The sequence below is a fragment of the Mesitornis unicolor genome, unplaced genomic scaffold (genome assembly GCF_000695765.1).
Source record: "Mesitornis unicolor isolate BGI_N332 unplaced genomic scaffold, ASM69576v1 scaffold24954, whole genome shotgun sequence".
NCBI classification, from domain to species: domain Eukaryota; kingdom Metazoa; phylum Chordata; class Aves; order Mesitornithiformes; family Mesitornithidae; genus Mesitornis; species Mesitornis unicolor.
The window spans coordinates 53195-74370 of record NW_010182512.1 but is presented as its reverse complement, the minus strand read 5'-3'; the positions used below and the strand labels follow the sequence as shown (position 1 = coordinate 74370).

Sequence of the window (21176 nt, the reverse complement as noted above, 5' to 3'; positions counted from 1 at the left end):
CCCCCATTCCCGCCCCCTCCCCTCCCCTTCCCTTCCCCAATTCAGAAGTTTTTTCCGCCGTTAAAAAAAACAATTGCATTCCCATATAGCACTGGAGTAAAGCTTGGCTGTGCTCTATGATGAATGCTCAGTTCCCAGTGCACAAACAAAATTATGGCAAATGGGAGGCTTTTCTGGCATCCAAAGAAACGAGAGCTGCAGTCTCAGATTTTCTTTTAAAAAACGCAAAAAAACCAAGTGAGTGGTTCCTTCACAGCCATGCGCAAAGGTTGAGTCTAGAACCGACAGTTTCGGAGTACGTCTGTAAACATCAAGTCTTGCCAGAGGCAGCAGAGGATGGGCACTTCACATTTCCGTAGTAAAACAGGGACTGAGTGGAAGGTTCGCTTTAACACATGGATGCAAGTCTTGCTGAATCCCAGGAAAGTGGAGCAATCCATGTCAAGTCTCAGATTTGAAGACCGTATTCCAAATTTCAACAAAAAAAACCCCCAAAACCGTGTGGCACAATGAAGCTTTCGTACTGTTCCCCCAACGCTCAGTCACTGCTGTGCTTTGCATATTCAAGGTTCCGTACAAAACCCAACTGAGGCGGATGCATATTGCTCTATGTTCAGATCTTGCGGTGTAAAAAAATTCTGGTTCAAACGGTCTGTGTCAAAGGAAAACTTGGAAATAAATAATGCTGGCATCGTTTCACCACTTCACCAAAACCTTGGGCGGGGAAGGATTGCCTTAAATCCGAGCGTGCAGATACCAAGAGAAGAGGCAGTTTTGTCATGAGGACTGAGGTCAGGACAGTCGCGGTTCCTGAGGTAATATGTCTGAGTCCATCTCCTCAAAAGCGGGGTCCACGTCGTCACCGCTGCCGGACTGTTCCCTCTGCACCCCCTTCCAGCTCGCCTTGTTCAGCCCCAGGTGGCCCAGCATCGTCTGCGACAGCCGCGTGTTGGAAAACCGGGCCCATTCCCCAAACAGTGGCTCCACTAAATAGGTCATAAAGCCTTGGAAAACAAGAAAACAAACATAGCCAAGTGAAAAAAGACCTGGAAAACATACATAAAACGGAATATTTTAAATACTGTTTAGTGGTAAATGACAAAAAATGAGTCATACTATTCCAGTGCGCATTTAAAAATTCATTCCAATACTTAGGGGATCTTTACAAAATAACCTCTCAAAATGCAAAAGATCTCACTGGTCAGACAAAAGAACAGCATTAAACTGGATTACAAATTAACCTCCTTTCTCTCACAGCAATGATCAAATAAAGGGAAATATTGGAGAACGTGAGGGAGGGTAGAATCTAAACATCAGAACAGAAATTGACTTTAAAAACCTAAATTTCTAAAAGAAAAGTGTTATAGCAAACTGTCCCATAGACAGTCTGAACTGTATCACATAGGGGGGGAAAGGAGAGAGTCTTTTCACAATATCAAACTGACTAAAAACACAAATTACAGAATTTTTTTAAAAAGACACAACACATCAACATACAAATATTTATGTACGTCTGTGCATATGCACATGTGCACTTATTTATAGTGTCTGTTTTCAGGAACCAAAAATTCAACAGCACAATCTGCCAGTTACAGGAATGTATGATTTCCCATCATTCTAAATTAAAACAGTACAGCTGACGGAACAGACCAGGTTTTGTCTCTAATTTCAAGCGCTAACTCAGAGCGGGCACAGTCTCTAGGAAATGTATCCAAAAGGTACTTCTCTCATGTTGCATCCTGAAAGAAATCTGCTAAAAGAAACAAAACTGCGGTTACCAATCTGGATGTTGGCAATGGTTTCCGTCTGTCGGTCACAAAGTGGACTCACACCCAAGTGATATTTTTTCTCAATATCTCCTAAAGAAAGAAAAGTACAATTGTTAAGTCATCAAGTCCAGACCCAAATGGAGTCATCAGACACTGACAGCAGTGAGTTGTGCAAGTTGTTTGACAACGACAGTATCTTGCAGCAGTCTGAATGCATTTACTTCCTCTCAAAAATCCAGTGAGACTAACAGTATTTTGTATTTTTCATCAAACAATAATTAAAGAAAAAACATCAAATCCCAGGTTTCTTGAAGGATTAACTCGCTTCCTTGCAAAAGCTCCTAGGTTGCCATAGAAATGACAAATTAAGATCGCCCCTCAGCAGTAGGGGAGAGCACAGCAAAGCTGCCGGGGACTCCTCACTGAAGGCAACTCCTTGTTCTGCTTCCCCACCACCTTCACCTAAGGATAAGCTTCACACAATTAGCTCCAGATAAAGCAGTCTGCTCCCCATTTATTGTATCCATGCACAAATGAGCATGTCTCAAGTCAGCTAAACTAGCCTTAAGAAAGAAGCAGCACGCTATTTTATTATTAAAACAATTTCATAATAATGGAGAAATTTCACTCCATTTGTTGATTAAAAGCTTTATTAACTGCTTACTTAAGTAGCCTTAACTACACGGTAATTAAAAATCTCTTCCATAGCTCTTACCTGCTTACCAACAGCCCTGACAGCCAAAGTTTAAATATTGAAGATACATGACAAATATATTGAGTAATTTTCTGAAACTACTTGGTAAATGTAAGTGAGCACAATCACGCACCTGAAGCCCCTCTTAGGCTGAAGGTGCCATTCTAGAGTCAGACTCCAAGCAGACTCTTCACTGGGTTTCAGCAACATTGACTTTTTGCAAAAAGTACAGCCCATGAAAGTAATAAAAAAAAATCCCCATACTGCACTATAAATCTCTACCAGTCCTAAGTATAAATCCCTTTATTTGCAAGCAGCTATGAGTCACGGCTGCTCTCTCCATGGTATCAACACACGATGAACCAACAGACACTTCTCTCTCACTTGCCTTGATGGAAGAACTCCTCTGTTACTTTTTCACTCCACTGCTTGCTCAGCTCCCACGTCCGGCACGGATTACAAATATCAGCACACTTCAGAGCCATCTAGCAAAAGTTACCATACAGCATTAGATCACCCCTCCCTCCAACAGAAGGATCTGTAATCATTTATTTCCTGACAACAGATTATTTTAAGTTTTGTGAATAACAAACCTACCTACCATTTGTGCTTCTCTCTAAAGTTATGTTCTGCAATCATGTTTAAAAAACACTCACGGAACTATCAGGCCTCGTGATCATCTCTGAATAATATGGAAATTCAGTCAATGTATTTCAGGAGCACTATATTTGGTACATTCACTAGTACAGGAGATAATAAATTCAGAAAAAGAAATATCAAAGCAAGCAAACAGTATTTTGCATTTCTGGCTCTGAAGTTCCCGTTTTCAGTAATGGTTTGCACAGGACTGACCTTACCTGTTTGTCCACTTTCTCTTACAGTCCACAATATGGACCTGATAATAAAAGTATCTATAAACCCCAGGAGACTTTCAGGCTCTTGTTTTTAAAGCTTGCTAAACCTCTCTCTAGCACAGCTGCAAACTGATTCACAACAGCAGCACTTTGCTTTCCTGAAATAGGCTCTGACAAAGCACTTCACACTTCTAAGACTGCCTTGGAGTCACCAGAAAAAACAAGGAGAGATGTGTTTGCAAGACAAGGTTTTGTTCAGCAGCTCTAAGTTAACTTACAAACACAAACCACCACTTGGGAGAAGTTCTGGGAGGTGGGGGAGGTTGAAGTGGAAGGAACAAACATTTTGTAGAGAAACAAAATGACTAAAACATATTTCTACTTCATTTTGAAAGTAGGTGATAGCCTGGAAGAAGCACTATTCAGCATTTTAAGTAAATTATTTTTGACACTAAAATGATGTTTTCAAAAGTGTTACCAAAAAGATCACCTGTAAAATGAAGTGGCGATGGTTGGCGTTCTCTAAACATAGGTCTCCTCTGTCCAAATGGGATCGGAACGTGGACAGGTACTCATTCTGCTGACTGATGTCTGTGGCAAGAATAAGATCCCCTATCTGGCTTTCCATCAGCTGCCTGAAATCAGCGATACCAAACACTCAAAACCCGTAACAATTAAGAACAACAGCCATCGCTGATCGACATGTCTTTTTATCAAACTCATTATTATACGAGTCACGAGCTTCATAATCTGCATTTTCACTGAACTGGTTGGTTGGTTGGTTTGGTTTTTTCCCTCCCCTCTCTGAAAAATTCCTACAATACCCATAGAAATACTAGGATGTTTCACTGGCAGCTTTCAGGAAGACCAAAACAGCTTTTAGCGTTCCCATAACTCCCCCCTTTTTAATTTTTTTTCCATAAAAACACAAACTAATTTTTTAAAGCTTATTTCTTGTTAAAGTAGGTGAAGAACATCTATTTTAAATTACAGCTGCTGTGGCAGAATTTAAAAAGTCTGCCAAGTTTAAATTAAACAGGTGCTTGGCTATAGGAATACACTTCTTCAGTGAGCTCACAGTAAATGCGATTTCCCAAATATCACATTGCACCACGAGCTGCTGTACTCCTACAACATGGTATCCAGGAATCCTTAAAATAGAGCACAAGCTACGTTTTGTGTTCAGAGCTGCCACGCAACAACTTAGCTTGTTTTCCAAGGCTGTCTTACTTAAGTGACAGCTTACAGACATCCTAGAACTGATCTACACTGTTTTGTATAAACATACCTGTTTTCTAGTGACATATGTGCAAATAAACCAGACTCTCTCAGCAACCCCACTGCTGATCTCCAGTGATGGTTCTCTAATACTGAGGTATTCTGTGAATGAAAAGGATATCACAGGTATCAACCAATGACACTTTCTCAAACTGAAGAGCTATACAGTAAGAGCAGTACCAGTTTCATTGGGTTCGGGGTCTTTTTCTTTCTGGTTTTCTTTTTTTTCCTAAGGAGGTTAAAACTCAAATCCTGAATACTTTGTTAGCTTGCACATTTTTAATCCCAGTGGCATGGAAACAATGTCTGGATTCAAACCTCCCACTAAACACATCACAACTTACAGTCCTTTTCTGTGCTTCTCATGCATTCCCCAAACCTAGTTTTAAACAAAACAACAGATTTTGTCCTTACCTTATATAAAGTTGCTAAGTAATGGTTTGTTTTAATTAGGAAAGGTTGATTAACGCCTGGGTGATCCAAATCATGTGTGGCAGCTGCTATTAAACTGAGCAGAACATCCCATGGAGTTAAAGATTTGGAAAGCTGTAAGATAACAATAACAATAGTAGTAATTCTTAGCAATGCAAGTATGCCCTTGGAAAAAAGTGCATGGGTGTCGTATTTTATCTTTTTTTTTTTTTAGTAATTAAAAGCCAATAGAAACTCAGAAAATTTTAATATTGTGAAACTATTATTCCACTGACTTTTCACAGTATTCCCACCCCACAAAAGCTACAAAATTTCAACAGTGGCAGTCTTAAAAAACAAACACTGGCACACAAAATGCTACTTTCTGGCTGCTAATGAAGTACTATTTCTAACCAGATCCTGTAAAAGCAGCAAATTCTTAAAATTAGCTCCTTATCTCATTTACCAAGTTTGTCTGTATGTGTCAATTCTGCTTTAAATACAGAGTCTATTTTAAAAAACATTAAAAACCTCTCATCTTATACAGAAGAAACTCATGCTCTGGAAGACTTTAGAGCTGTTCAGAATGGATTTCTACCGTTATGCAAAACTATATTTCAAAGTCTACCAGGAGAAGAACTAAAGGAAGAAAATCTACCAAAAATAAATATTTCCAAGAAGTACATGCGTGTCGATCAACTCAGCAAGAAACTGCACGGATTTATTTCCACTATGCATAGTTGTTACTACTTCTGGTTGGGAGGTTTGTGAGTTAAACTCAGTAATGACATCCAGCTTGCAATAAAACAGAGAAGCCAGTTCTGCTCGCACAAAAGTGAAATGCTGCAAACACCCTGCGGGGACAGAAGTTTATATTCCCTGTTGCATTTGCCATCTATCACGCCTCGCATGTTTATAATGGACTTTGGTGCAACTGAACCAGTATATGTTACTGAACGTACAAAGCCCATGCCTGTATCCGAGGCACTACAAAACTTCCATCGCAAGTATTAAGTAAAAAGTGATCAGAGCTTCCACACTGCACGCCATAAAGAAGCTGATAGTGTATCAGCTCTGATTTGGCTCACTGCACCAACAATTGATCTGAGAGCAGCACCACGAAACTGAGTGGGCAAAGAGCCTCTGCAAAACATCCATGGAGCCAGAACTTACCTGGTTTTACCTCAGAAGCAGAATAAAAAGCTATGCTATTCAAGAGAATACCTGACTGGTGATCATCTGCATCAAGGTATGTAACTGGCCTCAGCTGGCTAGAGAGGCCTGCAGTTTTCAATTGAACACAGAAGGACAGGATTTAACCCTGAAATTGTCGAAGACCTCACTTAGAGCAGACTGCCAGCAGACCAAAATAAGAAACACTCAACTAGCTCAGCTCCTTAAGGTCTGTCACACTGTCCTTTTTTAGAAAGAAAGGCCAAAGAGAACTCCTGATGTCTTGCTTTAAGGTGTCTATAGCAGAAGCACACTGTTCATTAATATCGAAGATGAGCAAAGCAAGAGTAACAGGAGTTTCTGGAGGGAAAAAAAATCCAAGACAACCACCAACCAAAAATACCCAGAACGCCCCAAACCACAAAGACACAGGTTTATTATTGCCAGCTCTGACTCAGGCTGCAACTCCACGTATGTGTTGACAGGGGCTATGTTAAACAGCTGCAATCTCGATAAATTCCCTGCTCTGGTTCAACCTGAAGTCACCCAACAGACAAAACCAGCTCAGAAGAGGGGAAAAAGAAAAGCACACTGCCAAGTGTGAATCCACAGCCTCAGCAACATGGAGAGTAATTCCCTGCCTTTTTGTGTTCAGAAGTGGTCTCTGGGGTTTGCTTTTAATAAAAACTATGTGTATGTGGATATACACCCATCTGTATCTAGGTGCACACAATCCATTTAATACACACACAGAAATACATGTAATTCTGTATGTACGTGTGATGTAAAAGTGAGAACGCTCCCTTACCTTGGGCTCTTTTAAGTAACAGTGCATGGCCTGAGTCACATCAGCAGCATGAACTGCATTATGATAAGGGTTTTGACTGTGATAATCTTCTTGAACCATAACTGCAGGAAAATAACAAATATCCACATTTAAATTCAATAGCAAATTTTTCAGGAACCATTTTATATGTCCTTGATTAGGCACAGAAATATGCAACTATCACAAGTTACATAAATATAAAAGTGTCAAAGTCAATAAATAGTTGACCCAAAACCCAGGTGTAAGAGATTTTTATCTGAAGAAACTGTATTTTCTAAAGGAAATCAACTACATGTGAAGTCATCTCAGAGTAAAAAATTAAACAACTTGAAATCAATACATAATCTGAGATCTGACTCTCAGAACTTCCCAGGAAAGGTTCCCTTTGATAACCTACCCTGCCTGAATGTTAAGGCAGCCTGGAACACAAAATGAGGATACTACTATTTACTAAAGCATCAGGATGACTTCAGATCATGCTTTGAAAACAGACACGATCAGAGGAATTAGGGACTGCTTTCCTGTCATATGAAGTGCTTTTCTTTCCCCTTTAGGAGAGTGGTCATGGAAAACCACCTCTACATAGTTTAGGCATCTTCTCATACTTTTAGTCAGGCAAATTTAAGCCTACATGCAATTTAGAAAATAATCTCATTTAGACGATGGTCCTAGATTTAATATTCCTTAGTTAACTTCTTCCTTGCTTTCCTCCTCTTTCCCACACCTTCCTGGCTGTCTTTAAACATTACAGGTCAAATGCTCTAAAGGACATGAACATTAGCTTGAGTACATAGAGTGAAAGAACTGTAATGTTAAAAAGGATGGAGGAGAAGATGATCTGAAGCCCAGCGATCAAACGATATTCTGAAGTTTTGCCTGATAAGACACATCAGCTTTTTCAAGTAAACCTCAAAGAACACTTTCCTGGCTGACCACAGTCTGTCAGTCCCACTCAAACAAATGTGCCCACAACCTCTTCTCCTCCATTCACAAGCCAGCACCCTCCATGTAATCATGACTGTAATGTTCGAGCATGGAGCATGACTGCCATGCTATTTGTGAAGAGTTGTGGCTCATGAAGAGTCAAAATATTGTAACCATGGTGTAATCTCAGTAGTACTCAATGCATAGCTGACACCTCAGATGGAAAATAACAAAAACAAGCACCTTCAGGCTCTATTAACCAGCAGCAGAACTCCCTTTCACCTATTCCTCACATCCAGTGCATGAATGAGGATGTCCTTGGCTTACTCCTCAACTCTTCGTGGCTTCATAGGCTGGTCCAGCTACCCAAAGTCTACAGTTTTCTTAAATTATTCATGTCAGTAACACAGACCTAGGTTAATCACAGTCTGCCAGAACTAGTGTGGCACATTCATCCTATGTTTCCAGGAACATAGTACTTTGTATTTTCTCTCCTCCTGTTCAGATCTTGAAAACACACAGCAGGAGATGACAGATCTCCAAGTAACCTCCAGAAAGCACATAAAGACTGCGTATGCGTATAAACAAAAATATATACACACATACATATGTGAGATATATATATGTATGTACACAAAAATATAATGCTGAGATCCTAATTAAGACTAAAATCAGATTTCTCTCCTTAAAAAGGTTCCAGTGAGTGCTCCAAGTGAATTTTGTCTGACACTATGGACCACTCGAGCTGTCCTAGTCTTCTGGAATTTGATCTCCAGATTACTTTGGACTAAGGTATAAGATAGAGCAAGAGAAAATAATTAATTGGGTCCATGCTAAGCAGCTGTGGACAGATGGGCTAGGACAGGCCTAAGAAATATTTTTCTTATTGCTATTAAGTAGATAACATTAATGAAAAGGGAAAGGTGGTAAATGTCAAAGCTAGAATAAAATTTTGCCACCTTCTTCCTCATTTAGTGACTTACGGCTTTGAGTAGTCAGATAGAGTTCAGACTACTGTCTTTTGATAAGCAGTGAACTAACCCAGTCATTCCTAACTGGTCTTTCATTTCAGGTACTGTCTTTTGCTAAATCTCAACTAACCAGGAAATAAGCAAGATGAGAAACACACAACTTGAGTCACCTAAGACCAGATCTCTGTAATAATTTTCTTCACATCCCAATATATTAGTCAGCTGATCTACCTTTTTGAAATGGGAAGGAACAGAGTCCACTTTAAAACAACATGAAATGCAAAGACAGAACTGAAATTCTTTAAAGCTGAAGGGAACTAAATTATGGGGGAAGAAAACCCATTCCTTTCCCATTCTGAAAGGGGAGAAAAGCTTTCCAAATGTGATTTCTCTGCTGTTAAATGACAAGCTTTGTAACCACAAAATTGTTTTCACTGAAACTCTGAAAGCCTGCTAAAAGGAACCAGAAACTTACTTCTCCTGCTTAGTTAAAAAAAAAATCCCCTCCACAAAATTAAATAGAAGCTACTGTCACAGGAGACCCAAAGGAAGGTATTCTCACACCAGCCTGTGTCTATGGTATGAGGATGCAGAAAAACAGCTCTTTCAGTTGTCCATTGAAAAGTACCACTTTGTTCAAATATTCTATATCTTTCCAAGGAAGCAGGCCTAAACAGTCAAGGAAAATTGTCTTGCGCTCTGCCTATAGAGAAAGCAAGCCCACGGTACAGCGCTTACTTGTGGGAGAGTTTGAGCAAGCAACAGATAGCATCAAATTGGCACCATTAAACATGGCCAAGCTAGCACGTTCAATACAGTGAGGAAACTATATAGGAAATTAAGAGTAAAACAGAACTGAAAATCAAAGCAAAGAAAGGAGCTGTCTAGCCTTTCCCAATAAAAATGTCACACAATATATTCCCGATTATTCAGATTTGATAACTACAACACAGCATTTACTACCAAACTACTGAACTTGTTAATACTTACTTGGATTTAACATGGAGATTCTATACTCATAGAAACTTTGAGAGACTGTCTGAATCTATATAACTGAAATCACTGCACAATCTGGACTGCATCAGTACTACTCCTTTTTGCTAGACTATTACCAGCATTTCATTTAAGGTACGAAAATGAGGATAAACAGCAATATTCATCATAATAAAAAGCTGTATTTACCCAAAAATCTACGAAGTTTCATCGTATCTAACTGGAAGTGTTCAATTAGTCCATGAAGATTAAACAGATGAAAGGTTAAGCTGACTAGACTGTTTCCTAAAAATGAGATGAAAATACTAATTCATTGGAAGCCATAAAAAAATCAGTGACTCTTTAACAAGAAATGTATTATTTCAAGCAAATTGGTCACAACAATTATACAAGCAAATTTCTCTACACCAATTTATGACAAATATTTAAATCTTCCTGCATGACAAGATTGCGTTGGCTATCTCCTCTAGTAATCACCAGTGGTTTTGCATAATTACAATGCATTTCCCAATCGTCCCCTGTCAACTGATAGGAGGAAAAAGTTACTGAACATTTAAAAAAGCAACAGGTTTCAACATGCAACCCATTACAATGTTATTCAACTTTGCGGTATGTTGCATCATGATATTTATAAACAGGCATCAGCTTAAAACAAATGCAAATATAATCAGGCATAGCAAAAAGCTAACCAAGACTATTGATTAGTGTACACTGGGCATATGCTATCTCATTTTCATCATGTGTTTTGCTAAACTACTCCTTATTTCACCCAGAACTCTAAGTTTTAAGTTTCTCTAGGAAATGTATACTAATATTACAAGCTTAGAATGTATTTCGCCTCCTGATAGCTGTAATAGAATCACTTGCAGTGGTAAAACTGTAAGAGACAGAAATAGGCTGCAAACATTTACATGAAATAGCCTTCCCATAATTTACTCTGCAAACAATATGTAGTGGCAGATAACTCGGTTTTGGTACGTTGACTCTGACAATCTTCATTTAGCAGGAATTAAAGAACCGAGCACAGACAGAAACTGAGGTACAAAAGGACAAAAAATTCTGCTAAATCTAGCTTATTACTAGGCTTAATGGATTTGCATGTGCATGCCACTTCCTCACAATAAGACACAATTCTCTGAACAATATTTACTGAATAATTTGTTTCTTAGAGGACAATAATTTGTTTCTTGTCCAGGGAAAGCAGAGTTTTATATTCAGCATTCTCCCCTTACCAACTTTAAAGAACAAGACTGCCTGTTCAAAATGTTCTCCTAAAATGACTACATTAGGATGCAAAAAGGATGAACTTCATTTCTCTTCTGCCAGCTTTAAACATCTGACTGCATCTCTGCTACCAACTCCATTTGACTGAAACACCTGCAAGAGCTGCCCTCCATTTGCTCCCCAGCCCAGTGTTAATGTCACCGTGGTGCTGGACTCTCTCATCTCCTCCTTCCCTTCTGTTCAAAACGCAGCTTCCACTGCTGCAGGTGGTAATACAAAGCTTCACGCTGTCCACTGCAGCTCCCTCCTCCTTTCCAGCTCACTTACAGATCTCTTTTCTAACTGTCCATAGTTTAACCAATGTTGTTTTTTTTAAGCAACTAGTTGTTTAGTTCATACCACTATTTGTAATGAGTGCACAAAATCAACCGTAATTTTTTTTTTTTTTAATTTTGTGCAAGCTACCTCTACAGCAGCTCCTGTCTGCTCAACTCCCAGTTCTCTAGATAGTCCGCTAGATAATCGTAATTAGAATGCATTCACACCACCTTGACTTCTCAAGATACTGCAAAGTAATAGAACTATTCTACCTAACATTAAGTTTAATCAGAAAAATACTTGTTTAATATAACTGACCTTTTGGATACAACCATATAAAATCAACCGCATTCCATAATTTTAAGACTAAAAGAAAATATTTGTTAATTTAGACCAAATTATTACTTATAGACAGAACAGTAGCCTACAAAGTACAAAAACTTCTACAAATCAATGATTGTTTTGAATGCTGTTGGTACCAACAGTGATGGCATTTTAACAGAGTAGCCAGGCAAACTAGGATTTAGATGAAAACTATTAAAAAGTACTACTTGATGAAATGTGTTCTTTTACTGAACAAGCAATCATGTACCATGGTATAAGAGCAATAGTTAAATTATGCTAGGAGATAAAACACAAATGAAATAGCAAAAGTAAACTCACCATTTGTCAGTCTATCAAAAAGAAAAATATCAAAATTCCAATTTCCGACCTTCTCCAGCATACACTGAAAGAAACACAAAAGCTGTCACTTTTTTACTCAGTATACACCTATCTTCCCACAGCCCAGAGGAGTATTTAAGATCTCAGAGAGTGATGCAAGTCTTAGGATTGCTATACGCAAAAACCAGTATTAAAATAATTACATTTGTCTGATAACTTGAAAACTTTAAAATACATGTTGAGAATTGAAAAACCTAAATACAAGAAGTGTCTCGACAGTACTGGCTTGAGATTTTCCCTTCATCATTTAGTCAATTTCTTAGAAGAAATAAAATTCAAAATAATCAGGTTAAAAACAAACAGTATGACATAATAACTCTGTGTTCAGACTTCTGCCACTTCTAATTTTTGCAATGAGCTAGTAGTTCACCTGTGTACTCCTTCACCTCAGCTTCTATCTTTCCCTTGCTTTTCTTGATGCTTTACTAGACACATGAGCCAAGCTTTTAATTTCCTTTTTAAGAGCCTGGCTTTTCCCTTTCCACCTCACTGAACGAGCATTTCTCAGCTGCTCAACAGGAACTGCTCTTCCAGAAACATGGGGGAGCAAGACCAGCAAATGGCACTCAGGGCCTCACCAGAGCTGAGCAGTTGCAGTCCTGGCTTCCCATGACCCTGACAGCAACACCTGCCCAGCCTGTTTTACACCAGATGCTTGGCATTATCCTGTTCCCATCAGACTGATAGAGCCGTTTCGTGATCCAGCTACTATGTTCTAGCTTTTCTCCATCAGTCACTAAAACTCAGCTACCAGAAGAAACAAAGAGCATTAACAAGATCCTTCTGCTGCTCAATTAAATGTACATGTTTTTAAGTCTATCCTCCAGGTTATCGGGTTCTTCCTACACTGCAGCCTGATCATGTGCCATATGGACACACCGCGTTGTAAGTGTGCTCCTTGTCTGCTTCTAGGTTACGAACAAGAAGCTTTACACAAAAAGCCTTTGGGATCCTGAATAACCTGTAAGCTTTGCTTGCTCATTCCTTTCAGCTCTATCCATCCTCTGTCCCCAATTTACACCCAAACAAAGTCAGTTTGGCATAGCAATCTTCTGATAAATCCATTTATGCATCTTCCAGACATCCAGTAATGAGGTTAGACTAAAAAAGGAAAAGGGAGGGCTGGTAACAGTTGTCCAAATTGCTCAATTTCTAAAATACAGTTAAATTTTTCTTTCCTTACTTTTTCTCCAGTTATTACAGTGCATCCTTCTGTCACTAAAGTTATTTTAAAAAGTGCCAGCCATATAAGCTCCAAAAATCATCCCAGTAAACTTGTGGGAACTGAAGAAGTTTGCTAGAAACCAGGTTATTTTGGCTGGACTTTATTAAGATATAGACATACATAGACATACATACGTATATATATATATATATATATATATAAAAACACCCACACCCACCGACACACACACACATATATAGTAAAAATACATGCTTAAAATATGTATTTGGCTGCACTCTCTCTCAATATAAGATACAGTTATACACCAGTGGACATTTTTTAAAACTTACTTAAAAAAATAAAAATCAAGCAACCAACCTTTGCTTGTCCATTATAATCATCATCTAATATGTTTGAAGAATTTGGAACAGTGATACCACGGAAAAAACGGGAAGATCTCAGGTATCGCTGGAAACTAAGCAACCTTCTCACATTTCTTGCAGATACAGACACCTCAATTTCAGAATTTGCTACAAAGAAACAAGAAAAAAAATACTCTCTCTAATAAACCTGTACAAAAAAAGACTGTTCAGGGACGTTTGGTACAACAGAGGAGCTGCAGTTGTTAGGTATTCTGTTCAACTGGTGTATCAAATGTTTCAGCAACAGATTTTTATTAATAGGATGTACAGAGCCATTAGAAAAGGAAGTTTTCTATGTAAGCATCCTGTGAAGAAAAACAAGTATTTAAATGACAGCTGAAATGTATCTTTTTAAGAAACTCTGCTATTAAAAGGACAGAAATATTATGGAAATTCTGTAAAAACATATATAGAGCTGCAAACAAGTTATTTTTGGAAAACTGCTGTCATGTATACACATCCAACCCACGACCCTAGCAGATCAGTTCGGATATATACACCAGCAAGATAACATCAATTACTGTGTGTTGATACAGGAGTTACAAGTAGGTATCAAGTACACAACAAATAATTTTTACACTGATTTTCAAAGCTCAGAAATTCTCTTAACTTTGCCAGTAAAGTTTTAAACACACTCAAGTGATGTTTGGTACTTCTGCAGATAATTACACTCAGAACCCCTCCTCTGTCAAACAGGTACCACATTTACTTTACATGTGCTATGATATGAATTCCCTTTCCCAGTACAGTGAAATCACTACAGAAAATGGTTTTAGTCTGTTTTCAGAGAGTGATCCAAATACTTTACTCTTATGAGGTTAAGTGGTTTAGCGAGTCAAATGACTGTTGCTAGCTTACATTCAATTCCCACTTGATATGCTTGAAGTGTTTCAGAAACCAGGAGATCAAACTACGCATGGCTGTAGTTTCTTTGCAAAGGGCCGGATATTTTCATTCTGAAATACTTCAAGCCAAACTTGGCCTTTGCTTTCTTTTCAGCAGTACCCTCAACAGCATTTTTATAGAACCAACAGTCAGTCAATAATCTTGATACTCGCTAACCCTGCCTGAAGTGACAAAAAACAAGTGATAAAAAGTATTAAGGAAGACAGTGCAAACATGCTCTTTTCCAAAAATGCAGATCCTCACAACCAACATGAGCCCAACATTGTAGTACAGACCTCTTGCCTTTCCAAGAACAAGGCATACTAGAAAATGTCAAGCAAGCAGTTACAATTTTTGTTCTTAAAGTCACCCTAAAATATTGTACAGGGGAAGGTATGGCCTTATTAACAACCTCAATCAAAACCCCTGGTGATTTCTAGTGAAAGCAGTTTAATTCTACATAAGAGAAATATTTATCCATTTAAGTTATTCTCCCTGCAGGAGTTCCAGTGTACTTTCTGCTCTACATTAACTCATTAATATATTAATTTCCAATATACACTAATAAAATGCCTCTGAACAGAACTAACAATCACACGAACATAAAGTATTTGATCAAATACTGCTGCATTTCACATCAACAGTCCATGCTAACAGAGAATAAATTGACAAAACTGGTATATTCTTTCAGACAAGCCCAAAACACTTCATCAAGATACTGAAGTTCCCCTCTGTTTCACTTCAAGTCATAATTAAGGCCAAGGGCTCTTCCTCTGAAGACATATATACATACATACGTAAATAACATATCCCAGCTATGTAAACAGGTGTACTACCTATGATAAAGGTTGCTTATAGAGCAACATTCACCTGTACAGCAGGCAAATATATAAAATCTGTCATGTCGCATTACTCTACCAGTACTTCCAGCCACATCTGTTAGCATGAGGTTACAGTCTGAGCACTGCCAGCCTGCAGAACAGAGGAGCAGGGAGCAACACAGCTGCTCCTGTTAACAGAGCACAGATTTCAATTAAGAAGTTCCCCCCCCAAATCTTGATCCAGTCCCTTAAAATCCAGATTTCACAGGTCATTAGGTCTGAATTAAAATAATATAAAATGGGTATATTTAAGTCATAAAATAATCCAAGATGTCCACAAAGTCACATGCAAAATCCAAGACCTTCACTAAATCTCAGTAAAACAAAATACTTTAAGCAGGAGAAATCAGCACTCTTCTGCAAGTACAGATAGTTTTCTTGATCATAAGTAGTCTTTTACAGATCTATAGTTAACAAAAACCTACTTTTGTTGTCATACTACAAATGTCACAGATGCCACCCATTAATCTTTAGTAGAACAGCACAATGTAACCAATACAAGTGAAACAACAGCTTTTGTCAGCAAAGGGCACAACACAGCACAGAAATGCAGTGATGTAGCAGCACAGGCCTGCATTCAAACCCCATGTTTGTTCCCAAGTCATTGGAGGGGGTTGCACGTGTTTTCACTTCAGTATTTTTTCTGATGGTAACGTGGGTACAGAGGCAAATCAATTACTCAGTTTTCTGTGAAGCTGAACAGTCATTACTCTCTACTTTGCAATATGCTATTTAAAAATATTTTTAAGATTAGTGTTTCAACTCTGCCATCAGTTTGCATAGTTCTAAACTACCACTCTTAAGACATTAATCCTACTTTTCCCACCCCCCTTATTAAAAAAAAGGTAAAGAAAAATGATGTCATTCAAACAAGCAATAAAAAGCCTACTTCAGTGCAGCTTTCCTGGCAGCAATGCTGCTATTACAGAATCAAAGAACGGCTGAGCTGGGAAAGGACCCCTGGAGGTCATCTGGTCCAAACCCCCTGCTTGGCAGGGCCACCACGCTGCCCAGGACCATGTCCAGATGGCTTGTGAGGATCAACAAGGATGGAGATGCCACAGCCTCTCTGGGCAGCCTGTGCCAGTACCTCGCCACTCACACAGTGAAGAAGGGTTTTGTGATGTTCAGAGGGAACCTCCTGTGTTTCAGTCTGTGCCTACTGCCTCTGGTCCTGTCACTGGCCACCACTGAAAAGAGCCTGAAAGAGTGTGGCTCTGTCCTCTTTGCACCCCTTACATACATTGACGAAATTCCCTCCCGAGCCTTTTCATCTCCAGTCCCAGCTCTCTCAGCCTTTCCTCATCTGCCCCTTAGTCATCTTCCTGAACCTTTGCTGGGCTCGCTCCAGCATGTCCATAGCCCTTTTGTACTGGGGAGCCCAGATGTGGACACAGTACTTCAGCTATGGCCTCACCAGGGCTAAGTAGAGGGGCAGGATCACCTCCCTTGACCTGCTGGCAATGCTCCTCCTAATGCAGCCCAGGACACCAGGATTAGCTTTCTTTGGGGCAAGGGCACATGGCTGGGTCGTGTTCAATTTGGTGTCCACCAGGACCCTCGGTCCTTTCCTGCAAAGCTGCTTTCCAGCTGGGTGGTCTGCCTGTGCTGGTGCTTGGGGCTGGTCCTCTTCCAGGAGCAGGGCTTTGCGCTTCCCTTTGGACTCCTATTTATTCCATATGTATAGCCCAAGTTAAGTAATAACAGCTTGACCAAATGTCCAATTATTTAGATCTTCAATGATCAGAATAATTCCCAAATGAGAAAAAAATTTGAGCCGTCCCAGCCCTCTGCAGTTCCAGAACACCTACATCAGGGGGACTACAAGAACCCAAAAAGTAAATTACTCTCTTTAACAGCTGAGCATTTCTATAGGACAATTCAGAATAGGTGAGTCAGGTGTGGAGGTTTGACAGGTAATTAATTTTAAAAGGAGGCTGAAAAAGAAAATAGCTAGCTTTCAAGGAAGGTGGGGGAAGGCTCTAAAGCTGCAGGAACACTGAGAGCATCCATGCTTGCAGCTTCCTTTTCCTCACCAATAAATTATTATGAGTATACAAAAATGAATCGCTTTGTGTTCCTGGCAGACCAGGAAAGACAAGTTCATGGGAAGGACTGGTAAACTGAACAACATAGTTGTGCAATGGAAACTTGGTATTTCCCTCCTGGCACAAGTGGAAAACTCACTCTCTTTATATGCATGATTAATAAGAGAACATCAGCCTACCTTCTTCTATCATCAGTCACGAAATGAGATGCTAATTTCAGAGACCCTACCAAAAGCAATGTTTAATAATATATTTATAATAGAAAGAAGGTGAAGAGTGTATTACATTTGTTCAAGAAAAAGCACGCTGCAAAATCATCCCACCTCCCAGCCCAAATGTCCATCATTTCATTTGGAGCTTTCAGTCTGCTAAAGGCCTTTGAATCCAATGATTCAAGAAAAAATAAATCCAATGATGACCACTAGCTCTTAAGAGATAAGGACAGGTTAAGGACAAATCAGAATGAGAAAATAAATAAATGTATATGACACTCACAATCTTTGAGAACTGAAATGGAATGAAAGCAACATCAGGATGCTGGGCATGTTAAGCAGCTACAGCATTCAGAGGACCTTCAATGGCAGGGTAGGTCTCTGTGCCTAGTCAACAGCAGCACTCCTATGACACTTCCCTTCTTAATTCTTTGTGCCCTACCTAAAGTTAAAGTCTCTCTCAAAGTACTTTTTACTTCCAAGTTACTTTCTTATTAAAATTATTATATTCTTGTTTCTAAGCATCTTAGGGGAGACGTTGGTAAAATAAAAAATGCTTTTCTCTAAAATAAAGAAAAAAGGAATAATTGTTTTCTGATGTCAGTTATTTTAATAATGTTATGCATATACAGCAAGAAAATATAATAATAGAAGTTGTCTTCATGCAACAGATTTCATCTGTATTCCAAGACATTTATTATACTCTCTTTTCCTACTCTCAAACTTCTGTGTTGTACTACTTGAAAACCTAAAAAAATAATTTTATCACATTTCACAGGTGTACTAAATCTTTATTTTTCTCATGCTGAAATAGAAATACAAAAGTAGTAAGGAAAAGACAAGTCAAAATAACTTCATAATATACAGATACACTTATTCTTAGATTTTTTGCATCTTTTGTAGAGTAAGGACAGAAAATAAACGAAAGAACAACAATTTCATTATGGTTTGGTTTGGGGTTTTTTTTATTAATAGAAACCTGAAATCCTAGCAAAATGCTTCAACTTTCTTCTAATGCAAAGACAGACTCACAGCCTGTGATGGGGTCCTGGTCAAAATAAGGCTTATCCAGTGTAAGAACTCTACCTTCTACTTCTTCCTTGCTACAGCCAAAAGGTACATAGGAAGTTATCCAGGACAAAAATTACTGAATTTTACTACTATCAATAGAAGGAGCTTAACGGTAGATCTGAGGTACCACAGCCACTAACAGAAAAAGGAATTAAAAAAGTATTTGAGAGGATGGATCTTCCGTATGTGTGAATGTGAACCTGAAGTTTGGCGTGCACAGGTCCACCAGAGGAGCTGGGTGGTTTCTAAAAAATTAAAAGAAGTCTTTTGATGGAAGCAGTTTCTCATAATTTTTCCACATAAAAGGCAATTACACATTTATCATTTTTACATAGCAGATACTACCAAACGTAACGTAATATCTGCAAGTTTCCGCTAACTGTAAGTATATAGATATGCCAATTATAACTGTATTTCTAAGGCCTTCCAGGTCTTATATTTATGAATAATTCAAAAATATTATCTAGCATTTCACACCACTAGAGGGACCCATAAACATTCTAATTTCACATCTACTCCCATCAAACCATTAAGAAATGCCTTATATTAGATCTGTGTAGATTTTTTTAAAAATGGAAGTCCTGTAATTTAGCTCTTCTTTAAGTTTTCCACTCACCCAAGTTGCATTTTAAAGTACTTTTAAGACATTCAGTACTAAAATAATATAAAACTACAGTTTCAATTGGAAGATATAAATTCAAAGATACATAACGTTACATATATAAACTACTGGTGTCTAAATCACAGTACTGTACGTCCTCTCTTTCTTAGAACCACTCTGAAGCCCTGATGGCACCGTTGTAAGGCACTAAACCTCCTCTTCTGATTAAAAGCAAAAATTAAGCCAGACTGGTTTGGTTTTAATTCATCACATGAATATATTTATATGTACCTTCTCCCCCACACACATAATAGTGATCACTGGAAAATAAGCTGTGGGTTAAAGGTTGGATAAATAAACACAGCTTTGCAAGTATCTTCTGACTGGAGTCAGAAGAAAACATTAGATTTCAAAACACTTTATTAGTACCACCACTTTACTAGTAACTCCAGCCATTTTCAGCAGATCTTCCCCGATCCAGGGAGGCGACTGTTAAGCATCACCATCACTAAAGATAACTCCTTTCCTGAAGGATCTTGCAAAATGAAATACTGCCTTAAATTACAGGCATACAGAAGGGTTGTGTTTAGGTTGGAAGAGACAGAAGATACACACACCTGATAGGCCTTTGGTCCAATCCTCTGCTCAAAGCAGAACTAATTTGAGGGAAATCTCTTGAATTGCAGGGGTTAGACTACTTTAGTATGAATTCAACACCAATTCTCCAATGGCACTGTGAGCCTTTAAATAATAGAGCAGCAAAAGCATAAAGAAAACACTATCAAAATGTTTCTCTAAAGGATTCTACCCATATAATTCTTTTTAATTTTGGCTCCCCTTAATAACTCCATAAACACTCCAGGAAGGATACAAAATTAAGGAAATTGAATTATGCCATTCTTGTAATGGACTGCATAACATCGTGAAGTTATTTTAGGACTAGGAAACAGAATATACAAGGTACATTCTTTCTCTACCAGCTTACCAAATCATAACCCCAGCAATACCACAGCTGTCTACATTTTTTTTACCTGAATCCACCTGCTGGGCAAGGCAAATCTTTAGAAAAATATCACCAGAATATAAATATATCCCTCACAAAAATGGTTTATGCTGTGTTAATCAAGATTCTGATGCTCTTGAAGAATAAACAAATATGCAACACATAATGGTTCAACTCTTCCCAAAAGGAGGATAATATATTCCAGACCATCACAAGATCTTTTTCTTGATGTCTTCCAAGAAAATAAGAATTCTAGAATTCTTCAGTTCCACAGCAATGGAGTGTCAGAACCATCAAGTAATCCTTTCTAGCTATTTTTTATCCTCAGAAATAAAAGAATTGAAAAGTAACATGTCGTGGTTGACAGAAAAAGAATATCCTTTAAGAGTCTGTATGACTGTCAATAGGAAAGTCAAACTGGGAGCAGAGATGAAAACAGAAGAATTCTTACACATTTTATGCCAAATTGCCCAGCATTAAAAAAAACCCAAAACAAACCAAACCAAAAAAACCCCAAACCCACAGCCTTTCAAAATAAACTACTTGGGGAAGGAACACATTGGAGAAGTTCTAAAGAAAATAACATTCTAAAAAACCTCCTCCTCCTGAACTAAAATGTAGCTGTGTCCTTTTCTAAGGCCAATTTACCTCAGCAATACAACACTGAGCTGTACCAGCAGCACAAGACTCCAGGGCACACATGCTGTTTTACAGAAACTTAAAAATAAGA

At 38.5% G+C, this 21176-nt stretch overlaps 1 protein-coding gene across 1 annotated transcript in view; it reads right to left on the bottom strand.

The window, feature by feature from the left end:
* Positions 1–717: 717 nt before the first annotated feature.
* PDE7A (phosphodiesterase 7A) overlaps positions 718–21176 on the bottom strand; it is a 39116-nt gene continuing 18657 nt past the window's right edge. The window contains exons 4-13 of the mRNA XM_010183813.1: positions 13702–13853; positions 12099–12162; positions 10083–10178; positions 6988–7088; positions 5010–5141; positions 4606–4697; positions 3808–3952; positions 2852–2948; positions 1779–1859; positions 718–1004 (exon numbers count right to left, since the gene is read on the bottom strand). Of these exons, the coding sequence (XP_010182115.1) occupies positions 793–1004; positions 1779–1859; positions 2852–2948; positions 3808–3952; positions 4606–4697; positions 5010–5141; positions 6988–7088; positions 10083–10178; positions 12099–12162; positions 13702–13853 (1172 nt within the window). The 3' untranslated portion in view covers positions 718–792. The remainder of the gene's footprint in view (positions 1005–1778; positions 1860–2851; positions 2949–3807; positions 3953–4605; positions 4698–5009; positions 5142–6987; positions 7089–10082; positions 10179–12098; positions 12163–13701; positions 13854–21176) is intronic.